The sequence below is a fragment of the Triticum urartu genome, chromosome 3 (assembly GCF_003073215.2).
Source record: "Triticum urartu cultivar G1812 chromosome 3, Tu2.1, whole genome shotgun sequence".
Lineage (NCBI taxonomy): Eukaryota > Viridiplantae > Streptophyta > Magnoliopsida > Poales > Poaceae > Triticum > Triticum urartu.
The window spans coordinates 742,438,746-742,458,499 of NC_053024.1; the positions used below are offsets into that span (position 1 = coordinate 742,438,746).

The window sequence follows — 19,754 nt, forward strand, 5'->3', positions numbered from 1 at the left end:
AGTCATATTAGGCCTGTGGGAAGAATTTCTTGGTGTTGTTCAAAACAAAGGTATAGTCATATTAGGCCTGTGGGAATTTCCAATGGAATGCAACATGCTACAGACTGTTCTGTTTTTACAGATTCTGTTTTCTTATGTGTTGTTTGCTTATTTTGATGATTCTATGAGCAGTATCGGGGGATATGGACCATGGAAAAGTTGGAATACAGTAGATATTACACCAATGTAAAAAAAGAATGAGATCACAACAGTACCAAAAGTGGTGATTTATTTTCTTATACTAATGGAGCTTCTGAGATTTTCTGTTGAGTTTTGTGTTGTGAAGTTTTCAAGTTTTGGGTAAGGATTTGATGGACTATCGAATAAGGAGTGGCAAGGGCCTAAGCTTGGGCCCCAAAACTGGTAGGAATAATGTGTTCACTTTGAACTATTGGTTTATTTTGGCCAACTAGATTGAATTTTCTTGCAATGGGAGAAGTGCTTAGGTTTGGGTTCAATCTTGCGGTGTCCTTTCCCAGTGACAGTACGGGCAGCAAGGCACGTATTGTATTGTTGCCATCGAGGTTAAAAAGATGGGGTTTTCGTCATATTGCTTGAGTTAATTCCTCTACATCCTGTCATCTAACTTAATGTGTTACTCTCTTCTTCATGAACTTAATACTCTAGATGCAGGCAGGAGTCGGTCGATGTGTGGAGTAATAGTAGTAGATGCAGAATCGTTTCGGTCTACTTGACACGGACGTGATGCCTATATTGATGATCATTGCCTTAGATCGTCATAACTTTGCGCTTTTCTATCAATTGCTCGGCCGTAATTTGTTCACCACCGTATTATTTGCTATCATCGGTGAAGCCGCTAGTGAAAAATATGGCCCCCGGGTCTACTTTCCATCATATAAGTTAATACTTTCCATCATACAAGTTTCCGATTTGCAATATTAGTTTCCGATTTACTATTTTTGCAATATTTTACTTTCCTATCTATAAACCAAAAATACCAAAAATATTTACTCTACCATTTATCTATCTCCATCAGATCTCACCTTTACAAGTAACCGTTAAGGGATTGACAACCCCTTTATCACGTTGGGAGCAAGTTGTTTGATTATTTGTGCAGTTATTCGGTGATTTATGCGTGGTCTCCTACTGGATTGATACCTTGGTTCTCAAACTGAGGAAATACTTATCTCTACTTTGCTGCATCACCCTTTCCTCTTCAAGGGAAAAACCAACGCAAGCTCAAGAAGTAGCAGCCTTGCTACACAGCCAACGCTTGTGCTTGGAAAAGCACGCATGCCGGGCGTCCTTCTGGAGGTTCGGGCGGAGTACAGTCTTCTTCCAGTCGTTGACACCCTTCCTCCTGGCCGCCATTGCTTGGTCGCTCGGGGTTGGGGATGAAAGAAGAGGAAAGAGGGGGTGGAGGAAGATCTCTTAGGGTCGCCAATGTTTATATAGCACCGGCCGGAGAGGAAATTGCGTGGCTAAGCCGGGTACTGCATTACAATCATAATTTATTACAATAAAAATAGATCTGTATATATTTTCTGCCCCATAATGAGCTGGACTGTGTATTACGACATTAAAACACATGAGCTGGCCTTTCCTGTCCTCTGTCTCATGCGTCGAAATGTATTGTAGTACGTATGTGGTCTCACTGTTGAGCAACTCCTAGGCACCAAGGAACTCCCCATGGCTATTGAATTAGCATAGAAATATGTCCCCGGGAACCTTCTTGTCAGGCCTGAGGAGGTCCCAGATGTATACATGAAAATTTTGTTGTCACGTCCAGATCGATTCAACAATGTGCTAACAATTACTTATATACAACTTTGTCTTAATGTATAAATGGACGAGGGATTCCTGAATTTTTTTTGAAGGTGCCATGAGGTCCGACGCTGGTTCAGGTACCGGGATGAAGGCGAGCGTGAATCGTGGAAGGTCACCGAAGGGCAAGCAAGGAGGCTTGGCGGCTCACGCAGGGTTGAAATTTTTGGGCCAGTTTTTGGAGGTCCAAAGCACACCCATGGGGGATGGGCTGTGAGGGAGGAATGTGTCATGTGTGCCTACCAGTTTTGGGGCCCTATCCCCCAAAAACTGTCTTGTGCCCTGTTCCAAGGGGACCTTTAGAGATGCCTTTACTTATCATCGAAGCCTTCTAGAGTATTCCACCAGACCCTATGCACCAAACCCTCACCCACTAACTTAACTCAACCATTGTTACAAGCTAACCCCATCCTTTGGTTAGGTTAAGGATTTTTCTTAGATTAAGAAGGTAGGGTTGGTTCCATTTTTGAATAAAAGAAATACAAATCCATCCATGGTAACCAATACACCAAAGGAGAAAATGCTCTGCCCATTCATCTCCCGGGAATCTAGATCATCCGTCTCCTCCGCCTCCGCCATATCTCTGCTCCACTCCGACGGTATAATCTCGCTCCGCCCTTCCCCCTCCCCTCCCTCCCCACGCGGGAAGTCCAACCACGAACTACCGCTGCCCTGGAGCACGCCTCTACGCCATGGAGCTTCAGCGGCGCCGCCTTCTCAACTTTGTGCTTTGGTCTCTGATGGACGACCAGCTTCCGCTCCAGTGGTTGCCTGCTCAGTCCCGGACTAAACTCCTCGAACCCACCCCGCCGTCAGATCCGGCCCGGGCTACGACTGCTCTGGTTGCCGCCATGGTCCGCTACCCTACTCTGTTTTCAACAAAAAATATACGATGCGCCCGAGCAATAGTTTCTTCAAGAACGGGCCGCGTAGGGTTCTTCAGCAAGGCCATCGATTTGGCGGTGCTGATCGGCGCCTAGGTGTCTGCCCTTGCCTTCTCGCCCGGCGGCAACGCCTTTTCCTTTGGACATCCATCGACTCCGTCGTGGAACGCTTCCTTGCGGGGGAGTGTGTGGGGGCTGGCTCAAGGGACGAGGGAGCTGCCGGCGAAGATAAGAAGCTGGAGAAGCTGCACCAGGAGTTCGACGAGCTGCGCACCGAGTTGGTCAAGGTGAAGAAGCGAACGGAGAGCAAGCAGGAGGTCATGGCGAAGGAGGGTGACGCAGGGGACCAGATAGCGGCTTGGGTCCACCCTATGAAGGTGAAGGACGTCGTCTCCTAACGCGCCAAGGTTCTCCACAACGCGATGAACGTCAATGTGAGCCGCATGGCCGAGGTGGCCCCTCCGCTGCCGCCACAACTCTTCGGTGGCAGTTCTTTTGAGTTCGGTAGCAGCAACAGCAAATGCTAATGGCGACGCAGCCTCCACCTCAGTGGTTTGCCTCCGGAATGAATATGCAGCATCAGATGGTGATGGAGCTGCCAGGATGGATATCCAGCAGATGCCTTCGTAGCCGGCGTTCGCCGTGGTGAAGGATATGGAGGAGAAGCAGATGGCGATTCCTCAACCGCCAGGGTTCAACAACGAGATGAGGATGGCGGTACAGCAGTTGCTTATGGTGATGGCTGCCTCGCCGGAGATCCCTGCCGGGATGGAGACGAACACCGGCTTCCCGTTCCCGTACTGAGAAGATGAGATTCAAACCCGTGTCCATCCGTTCAAGTGAAAGTATTCAACAATGGACAATAGTTTCTCAATCTGTTGTTGTCTAGTTACATCTCGATGAAATTTTTCGTCAAATTTTATGTCGTTTCTTTATTACCAATAATTAATTGATAAATCTGTACTGTCCTGTCACTGGCTGCTGGCATTTAATGGAATACAGACATCTTCTTAAATATACTACACACGTTCGCTGGCTACTTGATTTTGAGTCAGCAATGTACTAGTGTTCACTTCTTCTCTCAATGGCCAAACACGTTCAATACTAGGGATGACTTAACATGGTAACAAGCACTTGAGTGGCAAAGTAAGTATTTTCTTTAAAAAAAATCGGTGAATAAATTGTAGAACAAGGTGAATATTTTTTTAAGATTATGTGAATAGTTTTAGAAAACTCATTGTGAACATTATATAAAGTAAAAAATGAGCATTTTTTTGAACATCAATACAGACACAGGCGCTCATAGACACACGCATACACTCATCCTATGAACGCACATACGCACACCTTACCCCTATGAGCACCTCCAAAAGACCGAGCCGACATATCATCTTGAAATTTACGAAGTCACCGTAGGCACCTCGTCGTTGACGGAAACGTCTCCTCTCACTGAATGTTTGTCGCCGGAAATCCTGAAATAAATCCAGGAATAAATACGAGCACCAGGATTTGAACCCTGGTGGACTGGGAATATCACAGTCCCTCTAACCATCCAACCACAGGTTGATTCGCAAAAATGAGCATTTTCATTACTATACAATATACATTTTTTAAATGTGGAGACCATTTTTGAAACACATGATGAAAATCATGTAAAACATCATGAAATGTTCTCAAAATGCAACAAACATTTCATATAAGATGGTGACTACGTTTTAAAACAAGTTGAACATATTTTTGAATGCTTTAAACACATTCAAACAAAATATGTGATGTACATTTTCAAACATGGTGTACATTTTTTTTAAAATACAATATGAACATTTTTAAGTAGCTATGAAAAAAAGTGACAACAAAAAGGAAAAAAGAAAAAAATTGAAATTAAAAGTGAAATAAGATAATGATAAAAGGGAAGAAAGAAGGGAAAATAGAAAGAAATAAAATGAACGGAAACATGGAAAATTAAAAAACATATTCGTGAAACTAAAAATGTCCACAAATTTGGAAAAGATCACGCTTATTTTTCCAAACTGAAATATGAACTAAAACGCATTATTCCTTAAAAAATCATAATTTTGGAAAATGGTCATGAGTTTTATAAAAAATAAAAAAATACCGCGAATATTTTATAAATGTGTAAATTAAACTTGCCGACAACCCTGCTCCCACCACTAATTGCAATCTCGCTGCAGGTTTGGAGTTGCATGTCGAGCGCGGACTTCCAACTAGGACAAAAAGTGGCCGGACCCAGTTGTGTGTCGTGGCTGGACTTGCAACGTAGACAAAAATGGGTCGGTCCCCATTTACAGCAAACCTTTTCATTAATAATATGATAAATACTATGATAATGGAGAACTCAAGGAGATGGGTCTTACATCGACCTGGCTTGATTTATTTAGAATAATACTATAACTGTGGCAAGAAAGTATTAGATTTCGTGCGAAGTTAGACTTTGATTCTGTGCGGATTTGTCTTTCTCTCCTTGGTAGGGGAAGCTAGCATGCTCCTGCATACCGGCGACGAACTCCTGCAGCGACACCATCTCCATGAGCATATGCATCACCATCACTGCGGGGAACTCACGCGGCGGCGGCGGCGTGGCCATTAGCCCCTATTGTATCTTCACCTTGGTGGCCAAACCGGGAGGAGGAGGCATCACCGTAAGCATCAAACTCAAAGGTGGTGGCACCGAAGAGCTGGAGCGGCGGCGGCGGCGGCGGCGGAGGCGGGGGCACCAGGAGCTTAAGGAACATATCGATGTGATAGGCCTCTACGAGAACCTGGTTGACACGTCCGGAGACAGCGGCCAACACATGCATGAGTGCAGTGAAGAAGGCCGCCATATCCTCATACCCCATGTCGCGCATATCAGGGTCGAGCCACGCGGCAATCTGGTCCCCCGTGGCGCACTCCTTGGTCAGGGCCTCTTGCGCGCGCTTCTTCTACTTTTTCCTCTCCGCCAGCTCTGTGCGCATCTCGCCGTGCTGCCGGTGCAGCGTCTGCAACACGTTGTCCGCGGCGGAGCCCTGAAGCCCTGCACCGTCACCCGCCATGACGTGGTTGACGACAGCGTCAAAGGATGAATGGCCGAAGGAGAAAGCCTTGCAGCGAGGCGAGAAGATGACGGCGCCCACTTGGGCACCGGAAAGCATGGTCAGCGTGCTCGTGGTGGCCTTGCTGAACAGCCCCCGCTTGTGCTTGGAAAAACACACATGCCGGGCGTCCTTCTTGAGGATCGAGCGGAGGACGGTCTTCTTCCAGTTGTTGCCACCCATCCTCTTGGCCGCCATTGCTCGGTCGCTCAGGGTCGGGGATGAAGGAAGAGGAAAGAGGAGGTGGAGAAAGATCTCTCAGGGTCACCGAGGTTTATATAGAAGCGGCCGGAGAGGAAATTCCTGGGCTGAGCTGGGTACTGCATGGAGAATCATCATTTAGTATGACATTAAAACTCATGAGCTGGGTTATGGTTTTGTGTTCGACTACCATGGCTCCATCCAAATACATTGGCCCTTGATATCATGCCGCACGCACATGCCGTTGTCGGGGAGCAATCTCCCGCCAAAGCAGTAGACCCCGAACATCTCGTCGTTGGGGTGTGGATGACCCGAGTCTCCGTGCGCTCCTGCACAGAGTCCATGGTCGCCAGCATCATGGTCGGAGCATGGTCTGCCATATGCGTCGTTGCCTCGCCAACTTGCGCGACATCGTCGGGTCCCGAGGTTGTCGGGGACACCGTCGCCGGGGTGTGGCTCCCCCACACCCGGGTCTTCATCGCCTCCCAGTCGACAGGCCCTGAGAATGTCGTTGTCGAGGTGTGGCCTTTCACTGGAGTGATGGTTCCCATGGACGGGATCCGTGCCTCTCGCACGGAATGGGTGGATGTCGGGGCCGTGGTTGCGAGAGACACTGAGCTCTCCTGCACGGGCTCGACTCTTGACAGCATCATTGCCGGCCCGCCGTCCACGTCAGCCTGGACGAGGTTTGCCGTTGCCGCGGCTGCCTCGTTGGCTTTCCTCCTGTGGCAATCCCGGATCCAGTGACCCGGCATGTTACAGTAGCGACACTTGCCACCGTTTCTAGTGCCTTGCCCTGCCTGGTTTGGCTTGCGACCGCGGTTGCCGCCGCCACTCTGGGCGGGCCTCCGCCTCTGTCGCGACCTCTGCTTCCCATGGGGGCGCCTCCCCCACTGCCGGAAGAGCCGTCGCGGCCGCTTTTGAAGCTACGCCTCCCATTGCTCCCTGGTGAGCAGTAGTTCACCGCCAGCACGGTCGTCAGCTTCATCGCCACGCTCCTCGACGACCTTGAGCCGCCCTACCAGCTCCTTGATCGTCATGGTGGAGAGATCCACCAAGCTCTAAATGGACCAGGCCAGTTGCTTATACTGCCTGGGGGCGACACGGAGGAACATGAGAATCACCATCTTGTTGTCGATGTGATCTCCGAGCGTTGCGAGCTTGTTGACGAGACCTTGCAGCCGCAAGGCGAAGTCGTCGACTTGTTCACCGGCTTTGAACCGGATCTCCTCGTACTGGAGGCGCAAGGTCTAGGCCTTCGACTCCCGTACGCGCTCCACGCCGATGCGTAGAGTCTTGATGGTGTCCCATGCTTCCTTGGCCGTCTCCTTGGCGCCAACGGTGAGCACCATCTCCGGTGGGACGGAGCGCAAGATTGCCTCCATCGCCAACCGGTCCTCCTCGTACTCGACATCGCCGGTATCCACGGCTTTTCACATATGCCGCGCCTTCATGATGACTTTCATCATGACCGACCAACTGGGGTAGTTGGTCCGCGTGAGGAGAGGGAAGGAGGTGCTGGACATGCCCACGTCTCGCATGGAGCGTGGTGCACCCAACTTCCCTCCTAGCCTGCCTCGCAGTGCAAGCGCGTCCGCCGCACGCGCCTCCTCAGCCGAGCTCTCCCCGACGGTCATGGAGCCGTCGCCGGCGACGCCTTCTTTCGGCATATGCTTCGGCCTAACCAAAGGCTTTGATACCAATTGTTGGCCCGAACTAGCGAGTAGCTAGTTGTCTGAAGATCAACCAAGTCTAAACTATAGCTAGAGTAAACTAGCAGAGCACACGGCGCTGCTCACACACACACTAGTAGTGAAGCTGGTACACTCACGAGTAGAGGTTTCCTTATATTTGATCGGAATGGAATGCTTACAACCGGCCGGAGTGAAGCTCCTTTTATAGCTAAGTGAACCGACCTAGTACTGAGATATTTTTGTAGCTGTGACATGAGCACATATGTCACAGCATACTACCTACACTAGTAAGCTAGCTATTATCTTGCTAAGTAACAGCTGCTGCTGCTGCCGACATGCAACTATGCATGCATCTGTGTAAATGCTGCTGACCAAGGTTGACTCAACAAAAGCATGGTCAGCATGCTCGTGGTGGCCTTGCTGAACAGCCCCCGCTTGTGCTTGGAAAAACACACATGCCGGGCGTCCTTCTTGAGGATCGAGCGGAGGGCGGTCTTCTTCCAGTCTTTGCCGCCCATCCTCCTGGCCAACATTGCTCGCTCGCTCAGTGTCGGGGATGAAGGAAGAGGAAAGAGGAGGTGGAGGGAAGATCTCTCAGGGTCACCGAGGTTTATATAGAAGCGGCCGGAGAGGAAATTCCTTGGCTGAGCTGGGTACTGCACTGAGAATCATTATTTAGTATGACATTAAAACACATGAGCTGGGTTATGGTTTCATGTTCGACTACCATGGCTCCATCCAAATACATTGGCCCTTGATATCCTGTCAGATTAATTGTACACGAATAACCAGCAATAAAAAATTATTACCATCGTGTAGTCTATTTGGAACTAATAGAATAGTTAGACACCTGCTTGAGAAAGAGTAGCTTGATCGGGTAAACTCAATCAAACTCCCAAAAGAAGCACTTTTACTTCTGGACATCCCTTGCAAGAAACGGTATATTTGGTTAGGCCATGGATGGCGGTCTCGACTAGACGATATCATTATGTTGAACATGGATATAGCTGTAAGCTTTAACAATTCCATTGAAGGAGATGGATTTGTTGTTTGATATTTAACTAGGTTTATGGGAGCCAGGAGCAAACTGCTCTTTGGAGTTACTGTTCAACTTATATTAAAACAAAGTCGTTGGGGAGGGCATTAATTTTGCTAACATCAGAGGCTTCCCTAAAGTCTTGCTCTAGACTGATTGCCTGGCAGTTCTTAATCTTTGGAATACTTGTCACAATAATTGTTCAGTTGTGGCTCCAATCATTGCAGAAATAGGTCAGCTAGGTCCTGACATTACTACATTTTATTCAATATGTAGTCTGTGCTTCGGCACTCCGTCTCATCTTTGTGCCAAGAATCTCTGCACATGTATCTATTTTAACTGAGAGTTGGCTGGCCGAACCATCCAGATTCAGGGTCAGTAGTCTCTTGCATGATGGTCCAGAGAGCATTTGGTCGAATAAATTTCTCTATGTTCCCCGAAAAATATATATATACGGCGCCACTGAGTTTCAGACTTACTAGAGTTTTCGTCTCATTTACTTAATTAAGAGATGTGCTAATCCGATCGTACATACTTATCCAAACTGTAATTTACGTTTCAGAAATTCTTCAAATTTTCATCCATTTTTTTTCGTAAATACTGAGTTACACTTTTCTGCCTAGACCTCACAATTCGGCAGAGAGTAGAACAAATCTCAATGCATGCCAATCTGGATTTTTAATGTAGATAGCTCATCTTAGTGATTCATCTCCTATCGGTTGTTATCTACCCACCCCCTACCTCGAGATGTAGTAACGCACTCATCTGCATTGACCTTCTCTATTATTGCTTTCTTTCTGTATGCCAGTCACTGAGCGAGCAATGGTGGCCCCTAATCAGGGGGTGGCTGTCGTCGGAAGAAGACGATCAAGAGGATGCCTAACATACCTGATTCCCCAAGCGCTTGCAGGTGCTCTTCAATAAGTATTAGAAATCAGTGGCTGGAATTTAATAGATTTGAAAGACTAAATGTTAATAACATATTTTTAAATATAATAAAAAACAATTTATGTATAAATGTTCGTGCCATATTTATGAGACGGGTACCCCAAATTCAAAAAACGTGGGCTGCTTATGGGAAAACTATTCAGCGTGTGCGATAAAAGAATTAATTGTGCGGCGAGATGAGTAAGAGGGACGAGAGAATGCGGGGGTGCGATCTAGATCTCCCCTGTTTTGCCTGTCAGGCGACGCGGGGCTCCTGACAATTTTTTGTGGGTGATTTGAGGTGCGTATATATATTTCATGTGTTGTATTAAATGTGTGCCCAGGAAAAAGATAAATTTCGCTGGAATACGCTCATTGTTAGGAACGCTAGCTTTTGTGTGAAAAAAATATATACATGTACATTTTTTTATCACGTCCATATTGATTTAACATGTGTGAACGAATAGACTACTTAGTTTTAATGTATAAATGGACGCGGAGTTCCTGACATTATTCTGAGGTGACACGAGGTCCGACGCGGGCTCAGGTACCGGGGTGACGGCGAGCATGAAATAGCGAAGGTCGCCGTAGGGCAAGCAAGGATGCTTGGCGGCTCACGCAAGGTTGAAATTATAGGACCAGTTTTTCATGGTCCAAAGCACACCCATCGAGGATGGGCTGTCAAGGAGGACTGTGTTATGTGTGCCTCCTAGTATGGGGGCCCATCGCTCCTCTTTTTCTGCCCTATCCCCTAAAAATTTCCTTGGGCCCTATTCCAAGGGGACCGCTAGATACGCCTTTACTTATCATCGAAGTCTTGTAGAGTATTCCACCGTACCCTACCCACCAAACCCCCACTCACCAACTTAACTTGTTTGTAGAAGCTAACCACACTATGTGGTTGGGTAACGGAATCCCCGTAGGTTAAGAAGGTAGGGTTGGTTCCCTTGTTGAATAAAAAAAAACCCAATCCATCCATGGTAGCCAAGAGACTAAACGAGAACATACTCCGCCCATTCGTCTCTTGGAAATCTAGATCGTCTATCGCCTCCACCGTATCTCTGCTCCCCTCCTCCGGTATAATATCCCTCCACCCTTCCCCACTCACCTCCCTCCCCATGTCGGAAGTCCAGGACTGCCGGCGCCCTAGAGCGCGCTTCCCCCCTCCATGCCCTGGAGCTTCAGTGGCGCTGCCTTCTCAATTTTTGGCATTGGTCTCCGAGGGACAAGAAGCTTCCGCTTCGGTGCTTGCTTGCTCAGTGCCGGACCAAACTCCTTGAGCCCCACCCACCGTCTAGATCCGGCCCCGGCGGCTGCCCCGGTCCGCTGCCCTTCTTATTTTCAAAAATAAAATCTGGGATGCACCCGACCAACAGTTTCTCGAAAAACGGAAGCACGTCGTTGTTGCGCGATAGAGTATGTAGTTATCCTTTGACATATAGCTTAGCAAATACCGAATCGAATCTCATGGCCTATCACCACACTTAATGCACGTAGCTCAGTCCTGATTGCTATATAAAGTCCTCTCCTTCCCTTTCTTTGAGCTTAGCCACAGAGCGAGCAAGTAATGGCAGGGCCCAATGGGGGGGGGGGGGCAGCGGCCGGAAGAAGACCTTCATCCGACGGATCGAGCAGGACGATGCCCCGCACGTCTGATTCTCCAAGGGCCATGTGGGGTTCTTCAGCAAGGCGAGCAATCTGGCGGTCCTGACCGGCACCCAGGTGGCCGCTCTCACCTTCTCGGGCGGAGGCAATGCCTTCTCCTTCACCCACCCCTTCGCGACACCGTTGTGGAACGCTTCCTGGTGGGGGAGGGTGCGGGGGAGGAGGGTGCTGCCAGTGAAGATCAGAAGATGGAAAAGCTGCACCAGGAGTTCGACGAGTTGCGCACGGACCTGGTCGAGGTGAAGAAGCACCGAGCACGAGGAGGTCACAGCAACGGAGTGTGACGCGGGGGAGCCAATAGCGGCTTAGGTTGACCCGAACGTGCGCAACATGGGGAACGAGGACTTGGTAGCCTTCTTTGCCGCGCTGATGCGGGTGAAGGACGTCGTCTCCAAATGCGCAACCTGGTTCTCTTGCCCGTCGACGTGAGCCGCATGGAGGAGGTGGCCCCGCCGCTGCCGCTGCAGCTCTTCATGATCAGTGGCAGTACTTTGGGGGCCGGTATCAGAAGGGGGCCCAGAAGGCGCGACATTGCCTCCGCTTGAGTTGTTCGCCACCGAGATAAATATGTAGCAGCAGATGTTGATGGAGCTGCCTCTGGCACAGGCAGTCACCGCCAGGATGGATATGCAGGAGATGCCTCCACCGCTGGTGTTCGCCGCGGGGATGGATATGGAGGAGATGCAGATGGTGATTCCTCACCTTCCAGGGTTTGACGATGAGATGGGGATGCCTCTGTCACCTGAGATCCCTGCTGGGCTAGAGACGAACGCCGGCTTCCCGTTCCTATACTGAGATGATGAGCTCTGTCGATCCGTTCAAGTGAAAGCATTAAACAATGGACGATAGTTCATCGATCTATTGTCATCTAGTTACATCTGGATGCAATCTTTTGTCAATTTTTTTGTCGTTTCTTTATTATCAATAATTGATGGCTAAATCTGTATTGTCCTGTCTCTGCCTGCTAGCATTTAATGAAGTACAGGCATCTTCTCAAATGTACTACACACATTAGCTGGCTACAGGATTTTGAGTCAGCAATGTACAATGTGTTGACTTCTTTTCTCAATGGACACACACGTTCAATAATAGGGATGACTTAACATGGTAACAAGCGGACATACAAATTCTCTACAATAAAACGAAGAAACATTTTATCCATCATAATACGGACTTGACAAAGCTCGCATATATATTTGAATGGGATATAGTAGACCCAAACACTTTTTTTTAAAAGAAGGATAACCTCCGGCCTCTACATCAGCAGACCCAAACACATGCACCAAAGAAAATGCTTAATACATGCCTGTAGATACCCCTCAAATGAGACTGCGGTGCATCCACAACAACATATCCAATTGTTTCAATGATGTGCCATGGATCAAACACACGAGCTTGTGATACGTTCTTGCGGCATCTTGGGTGGGTGGGTGGGGGTTATTTCTCTTTTCTCTCGTCTGTACCGCTGATGCCAGATATGCTTCCGCGGATCAATGCTTTTCTATACTGGCTTGGCAATATATAATCGGTCATTCTGTTAAAAGGTATAAGTCGTGCAGAACCAGACAAGGGCACCATTGTGTCAAACCGGCTACATCATGTTTAAGGGCAAGGGAATATTGCAGAAGAATTCTGATGAATATACAAGGATGAATATATTTGTTGAAAGAAAGAGATAACCAAATCATGGCATTATGAAAAATGATGAACAAAATTTTTATTTCTGATCGAGGATTTGATCCAAAATTAAGAAATTGTGCACCCACTATCTAACTAATGTGAGGCCGGAAACTTCCTCACTGATAATATCACTCCCACAAAAGAGCGTGTTAGAGGTGACAACATGCATATGAGGTGAAAGAACAAGCTAGGTTGTGACTGACCAACAAAGAATATTGTAGCAAAAATGTTTTCAGCAATAAAAAGGCAATGAAAATAACTACAATCTATGATCTTTTTGGGAGTGAAAAATAATGTCTCAAGAAATTTCAATAATAGAAAGCTAGAATTGCATCAGATCGAGTGATACTATGACAAAGACAATCATAGTAATTAAGATGAGGATATGATGATAATACAATATAAATCAATTAGACAGTTGTAATACAACCTGTGCTAATTAAGAGGTCACTTGATTCATCAATGAGTTAACAATATTTATAAGCAATTTCTTAAAAAATGATTGATCCGAAGATAGAGAAACATATGGATGAGGGCCAATCGAAGAGGAAAAGTGGGTAAAACATATGAAAACCAATGGATTCCACATCGGTCCAAAACACCAATTTTATCTAGTAGTTTTTTAATAATCCCTTCTTGAACATTGAAAAGTAGGGTTAGAGGAGAGAAGTCCTGTGATAGAATTTCTTGGTGTTGTTCAAAACAAATGTATAGTCATATTAGGCCTGTGGGAATTTCCAATGGAATGCAACATGCTATAGTACTTTGAGAGGAAAACAAACATGATGTATAATCTCCTACTTTATTCACTTATTTCTTGCATTTGCATGACCTTAGTAAGTTTCACCATGTTTCTACAAAATGTCCATTTAATTTGCTAGACTATTGATGATAGTTAACTTCCAGACCAAAATCACGAGGGCTACATAATATTAAATATAGCAATATGTGTTACATCTAGCAGCGGAACTAAGCGGGTAACCCTGCTACTTGGTACTAATATCGTTTAACACATTTTTAGAAAAATGTAATTAACACTTTTTAGCATAAATGTAATTAACACTTGGCAAATGAAGCTTCATGAGCTATTACTTGGAGGGTCGTAAAGAATTAACTGTGATGGTCCAAGAGTATTGTAATTATAAAGGCTAGGGCCCACAGAGATAAGCTCGTAATGAACTCTCGATGCATGCTCCGCTTTGAAACACAAAACCATCCAGTGCATGGATGGACACTAATTTCGTGAATTTATTGTCAATCGGTAACATATGCATCTTCTAAGTCATCCCATCAATCTTATGTTATATATTACAATGCATCTACCTAGATCTGGATGAAACCTTTCCTCAATAATTAGGTTGTCTCCTTATCATAGTAATAATTAATCAATGGCTTCTAGTCGTGGGAATTTAGTTGATATGTAGAAAATGCCTCCGCTGGCGGGGTTGGCCACTGCGATAGATATGGTACAGATGGACATTCCTCAGCCGTTAGGGTTCAACACTGGGACGGAGATGTAGATACGGCACTTGTTTATGTCTGTACCACCGCCTCCACCGGAATTTCCCGCCGGGATGGAGATGCTGCAGCAGGCGCTTGAGCCGAACGCCGGCTTCTTGTATTGACAAGAAGATAAGATCAACACCCAGTCTAAGTCATGCTGAACATTCTGTAAATACAAGGTGAACATAACTCATAAAGTTGTTGAGTTTTTTCAAAAATGTCTTGAACAATTTAAAAAATGTGGGAGCATTTTTAAGTGTTATGAACATTAATTAAAATTACACAAAGATTTTCTTCATATGTTACAAATATTTTTATAAAATTGTGTGGGAAAACATTTTATATGTTGTGAACATTTCTCCTATAAACCTCTCTACACTACCCACTGTTCCGGGGTGTTCGGGGCACGCATGCAATCTGGCTCACACGATATGCCTTGCTGGCCTGATTTTACGGCGCTTTCAAAGTAAAGAACCCGGGGCAGCTATTGGAGAAGCAGACGTTACGGGCATCCTCCTGCTCGGTCCGGCAGATGACGTTCTTCTTCCTCCCTCGCTCAGAGCAAGGGAGGAAGACTGTGTGTAACTACGTCTCGGTGTCGGTGGGTTTATATAGCAAGCTGCCGGTGAGAATCGCTTCACTGAGCTACGTACATTAAAAGTCGTGATAGGCCATGGGATTCAATTCAGTATTCGCTGAGCTGTGTACATTAAAACTCACGGGTCAAAGGATGACAACATGCACCAACTAAAAATTGCTATATCTGAACAACTAAAAAACATAAACTTAAGCATGAAAAAAAAGCAAGATATGACCAACTAAAAATCATAAACCCGGGAATTAAAGAAAGCAAGACCAAAACAGCTAAAAATCATGAACTTGTGCATGAAAAACATGCCTCTGAACAACTAAAAAGTCATGAACTTAAGCACGAAAAAATTGCAATATCTGAACAATTGCAGCACCTTAGCCACAGAGCGAGCAAGTAATGGCAGCGTCCAACGGGGGGTGAAAGCGGCCGGAAGAAGACCGTCATCCGCCGGATCGAGCAGGATGACGCCAGGCACGTCTGCTTCTCCAAGGGCTGCGTGGGGTTCTTCAGCAAGGCGAGCGATCTAGTGGTCCTGACCGGCACCCAGGTGGCCGCTCTCACCTTCTCACCCGGTGGCAATGCCTTCTCCTTCGGCCACCCCTCTGTCAACACCGTCGTGGAACGCTTCCTGGGGGGAAGGGTGCCGGGGCTGGCGCGAGGGAGGAGGGTGCTGCCAGTGAAGATCAGAAGATGGAGAAGCGGCACCAGGAGTTCGACGAGATGCGCACAGACCTATCCAAGGTGAAGAAGCGGACCGAGCGCGAGGAGGTCACCGCGAATGAGCATGACGCGGGGGAGCCGATAGCGGCTTGGGTTGACCCGAATGTGCGCGACATGGGGGACGAGGACTTGGTGGCCTTCTTTGCCGCGCTGATGCAGGTGAAGGACATCGTCTCCGAACGCGCCAACCAGGTTCTCTTGCGCGTGGACGTGAGCCGCATGAAGGAGGTGGCCCCGCCGCTGCCGCTCCAGCTCTTCGGTGGCAGTACTTTGGAGCTCGGTAGCAGCAGGAGCATCAGATGCTGATGGCGACGCTGCCTCCGCTTGAGCTGTTCGACACCGAGATAAATATGTAGCAACAGATGTTGATGGAGCTGCCTCTGGCATAGGCAGTCACCGCCGGGATGGATATGTAGGAGACGCCTCCACCGCTGGTGTTCGCCGCGGGGATGGATATGGAGGAGATGCAGATGGTGATTCCTCATCTGCCAGGGTTTGACGATGAGATGGGGATGCCTCCATCACCTGAGATCCCTGCTGGGCTGGAGACGAACGTTGGCTTCCCATTCCCGTATTGAGAAGATGAGCTCCAAACCCCTGTCGCTCCGTTCAAGTGAAAGCATTAAACAATGGACGATAGTTCGTCAATCTGTTGTCATCTAGTTACATTGGATGCAATTTCGTCAAATTTTATGTCATTTCTTTATTATCAATAATTAATGGCTAAATATGTATTGTCCTGCCGCTGGCTGTTGGCATTTAATGAAATACAGACATCTTCTCAAATGTACTACACACGTTCGCTGGCTACAGGATTTTGAGTCAGCAATGTACTAGTGTTGAGTTCTTTTCTCAATGGACACACACGTTCAATACTAGGGATGACTTAACATGGTAACAAGCGGACATACAATTCTCTTCAATAAAACGAAGAATCATTTTATCCATCATAATACGGAATTGACAAAGCTCGAATATATATTAGAACGGGATATCGTAGATCCAAACACTTTTTAAAAAAAGGAGGATAACCTCGGCCTCATCAGTAGACCCAAACACATGCACCAAAGAGAATATTAAATATAGTAATATTAAATATAGTAAATATAGTAATATGTGTTACATCTAGCCGCGCAAGTGAGCGGATCACCCTGCTACTTGGTACTAATATCGTTCACACATTTTCAGAAAAAAATGTAATTAACACTTTTTAGCATAAATGTAATTAACACTTGGCAAATTAAGCTTCATGAGCTATTACTTGGAGGGTCGTAAAGAATGTTATGTGATGGGCCAAGAGTATTCTAATTATAAACGCTAGGGGCCACAGAGATAAGCTCTTAATGAACTCTCGATGCATTCTCCGCTTTGAAACACAAAACCATCCAGTGCATGCATGGACACTAATTTCGTGAATTTATTGTCAATCGGTAACATATGCATCTTCTAAGTCATCCCATCAATCTTATGTTATATATTACAATGCATCTACCTAGATCTGGATGAAACCTTTCCTCAATCCTTAGGTTGTCTCCTTATCATAGTTATAATTAATCAATGGCATCTAGTCGTTGGAATTTAGTTGATATGTAGAAAATGCCTCCGCCAGCGGGGTTGGCCACTGCGATGGATATGGTACAGATGGACATTCCTCAGCCATTAGGGTTCAACACTGGGACGGAGATGTAGATACGACACTTGTTTATGTCTCTACCACCGCCTCCACCGGAATTTCCTGCCGGGATGGAGATGGTGTAGCAGGCCCTTGAGCCGAACGCCGGTTTCTTGTATTGACTAGAAGATAAGATCCACACCCAGTATGAGTCATGCTGAACATTCTGTAAATACAAGGTGAACATAACTCATAAAGTTCATGATTTTTTTTCAAAAATATCTTGAACAATTTAAAAAATGTGGGAGTATTTTTAAGTGTTATGAACATTAATTAAAATTACATAAATATTTTCTTTATATGTTCCAAACATTTTTATAAAATTGTGTGGGCATACATTTTATATGTTGTGCACATTTCTCCTATAAATGCCCCGCACGTCTCCTTCTTCAAGGTCCGCGTGGGGTTCTGCAGCAAGGCGAGCGATCTGGCAGTCCTGACCGGCACCCAGGTGGCCACTCTCACCTTCTCGCCCGGCGGCAATGCCTTCTCCTTCGGCCACCCCTCCGTCGACACCGTCGTGGAACGCTTCCTGGTGGGGGAGGGTGCGGGGGCTGGCACGAGGGAGGAGGGTGCTGTCAGGGAAGATCAGAAGATGAAGAAGCTGCACCAGGAGTTCGATGAGCTTCGCATGGACCTGTTCGAGGGGAAGAAGCGAACCAGGCATGAGGAGGACACAGCGAAGGAGCGTGACATGGGGGAGCCGACAGCAACTTGGGTTGAGCCAAATGTGCGCGCCATGGGGGACGATGACTTGGTGGCCTTCTTTGCCGCACCGATGCAGGTGAAGGACATCGTCTCCGAATGCGCCGCATGGAGGAGGTGGCCCCGCCGCTGTCGCTGCAGCTCTTCGGTGGCAGTACTTTGGAGCTCGGTAGCAACAGGAGCATTAGATTCTGATGGCGATGCTACATCCGCCTGAGCTATTCGCCTCTGAGATTAATATGTAGCAGCAGATGTTGATGGAGCTTCCTCTGGCACAGGCTGTGACCGCCGGGATGGATATGCAGGTGATGCCTCCACCGTTGGTGTTCGCCGCGGGGATGGATATGGAGGAGATGCAGATGTTGATTCCTCAGCCGCCAGGGTTCGACGACGAGATGGGGATGCCTCCGTCACTAGAGATACATGTTGGGCTGGAAACGAACGCTGGCTTCCCGTTCCCGTATTTTGAAGATGAGCTCCAAACCCCTGTTGATCCGTTCAAGTGAAAGCATTAAATAATGGACGATAGTTCGTCGATCTGTTGTCATCTAGTTACATCTGGATGCAATCTTTCGTCAAATTTTATGTCATTTCTTTATTATCAATAATTAATTGCTAAATCTGTATTGTCCTGTCGCTGGCAGCTGGCATTTAACGAAATACAGACATCTTCTCAAATGTACAACACACGTTCGCTGGCTATAGGATTTTGAGTCAGCAATGTACTAGTGTTGACTTCTTTTCTAAATGGACACACACGTTCAAAACTAGGAATGACTTAACATGGTAACAATAGGACATACAATTCTCTTCAATAATGAGTTAACAATAATTATAAGCAATTTCTTAAAAAATGATTGACCTGAAGATAGAGAAACATATGGATGAGGGCAAATCGAAGACGAAAAGTTAGTAAAACATATGAAAACCAATGGATTCCACATCGATCCAAAACACCAATTTTATCCAGTGGTTTTTTAATGATCCCTTCTTGAACATTGAAAAGTAGGACTAGAGGAGAGAAGTCTTATGAGAATCTCTTGGTGTTGTTCAAAACAAAGGTATAGTCATATTATGCCTGTGGGAATTTCCAATGGAATGCAACATGCTACAGACTGTTCTGTTTTTTACAGATTCCGTTTTCTATGCGTTGTTTGCTTATTTTGATGATTCTATGAGTTGTATCGGGGGGTATAGACCATGGAAAAGTTGGTCGATGTGTAGAGTAATAGTAGTAGATGCAGAAACGTTTCGGTCTACTTGACACGGACGTGATGCCTATATTGATGATCATTGCCTTAGATCGTCATAATTTTGCGCTTTTCTATCAATTGCTCCGCCGTAATTTGTTCACCACTGTATTATATGCTATCACGAGAGAAGCCTCTAGTGAAACAAATGGCCCCCGGGTCTACTTTCCATCCTATAAGTTTATAATTTCCGTCATACAAGTTTCCGATTTACTAGTGTTGCAATATTTTACTTTCATATCTATAAACCAAAAATACCAAAAATATTTACTTTACCATTTATCTATCTCCATCAGATCTCACCTTTAC

At 46.4% G+C, this 19,754-nt stretch overlaps 1 protein-coding gene and 3 pseudogenes across 1 annotated transcript; all 4 read left to right on the top strand.

Moving 5' to 3' along the window:
- The first annotated feature begins 2,516 nt into the window (after positions 1–2,516).
- Positions 2,517–3,512, top strand: LOC125547400 (annotated as a pseudogene).
- Positions 3,513–11,017: 7,505 nt separating this feature from the next.
- Positions 11,018–12,118, top strand: LOC125547401 (annotated as a pseudogene).
- A 2,920-nt stretch (positions 12,119–15,038) lies between these two features.
- LOC125547402 lies at positions 15,039–16,396 on the top strand (annotated as a pseudogene).
- Positions 16,397–17,444: 1,048 nt separating this feature from the next.
- On the top strand, positions 17,445–18,701 carry LOC125547403 (agamous-like MADS-box protein AGL62). Its single transcript, XM_048711278.1, has 3 exons — positions 17,445–17,453; positions 17,885–18,349; positions 18,441–18,701. The coding sequence occupies exons 1-3, from the start codon at positions 17,445–17,447 to the stop codon at positions 18,699–18,701; spliced, it is 735 nt and encodes a 244-aa protein (XP_048567235.1).
- Positions 18,702–19,754: the final 1,053 nt, after the last annotated feature.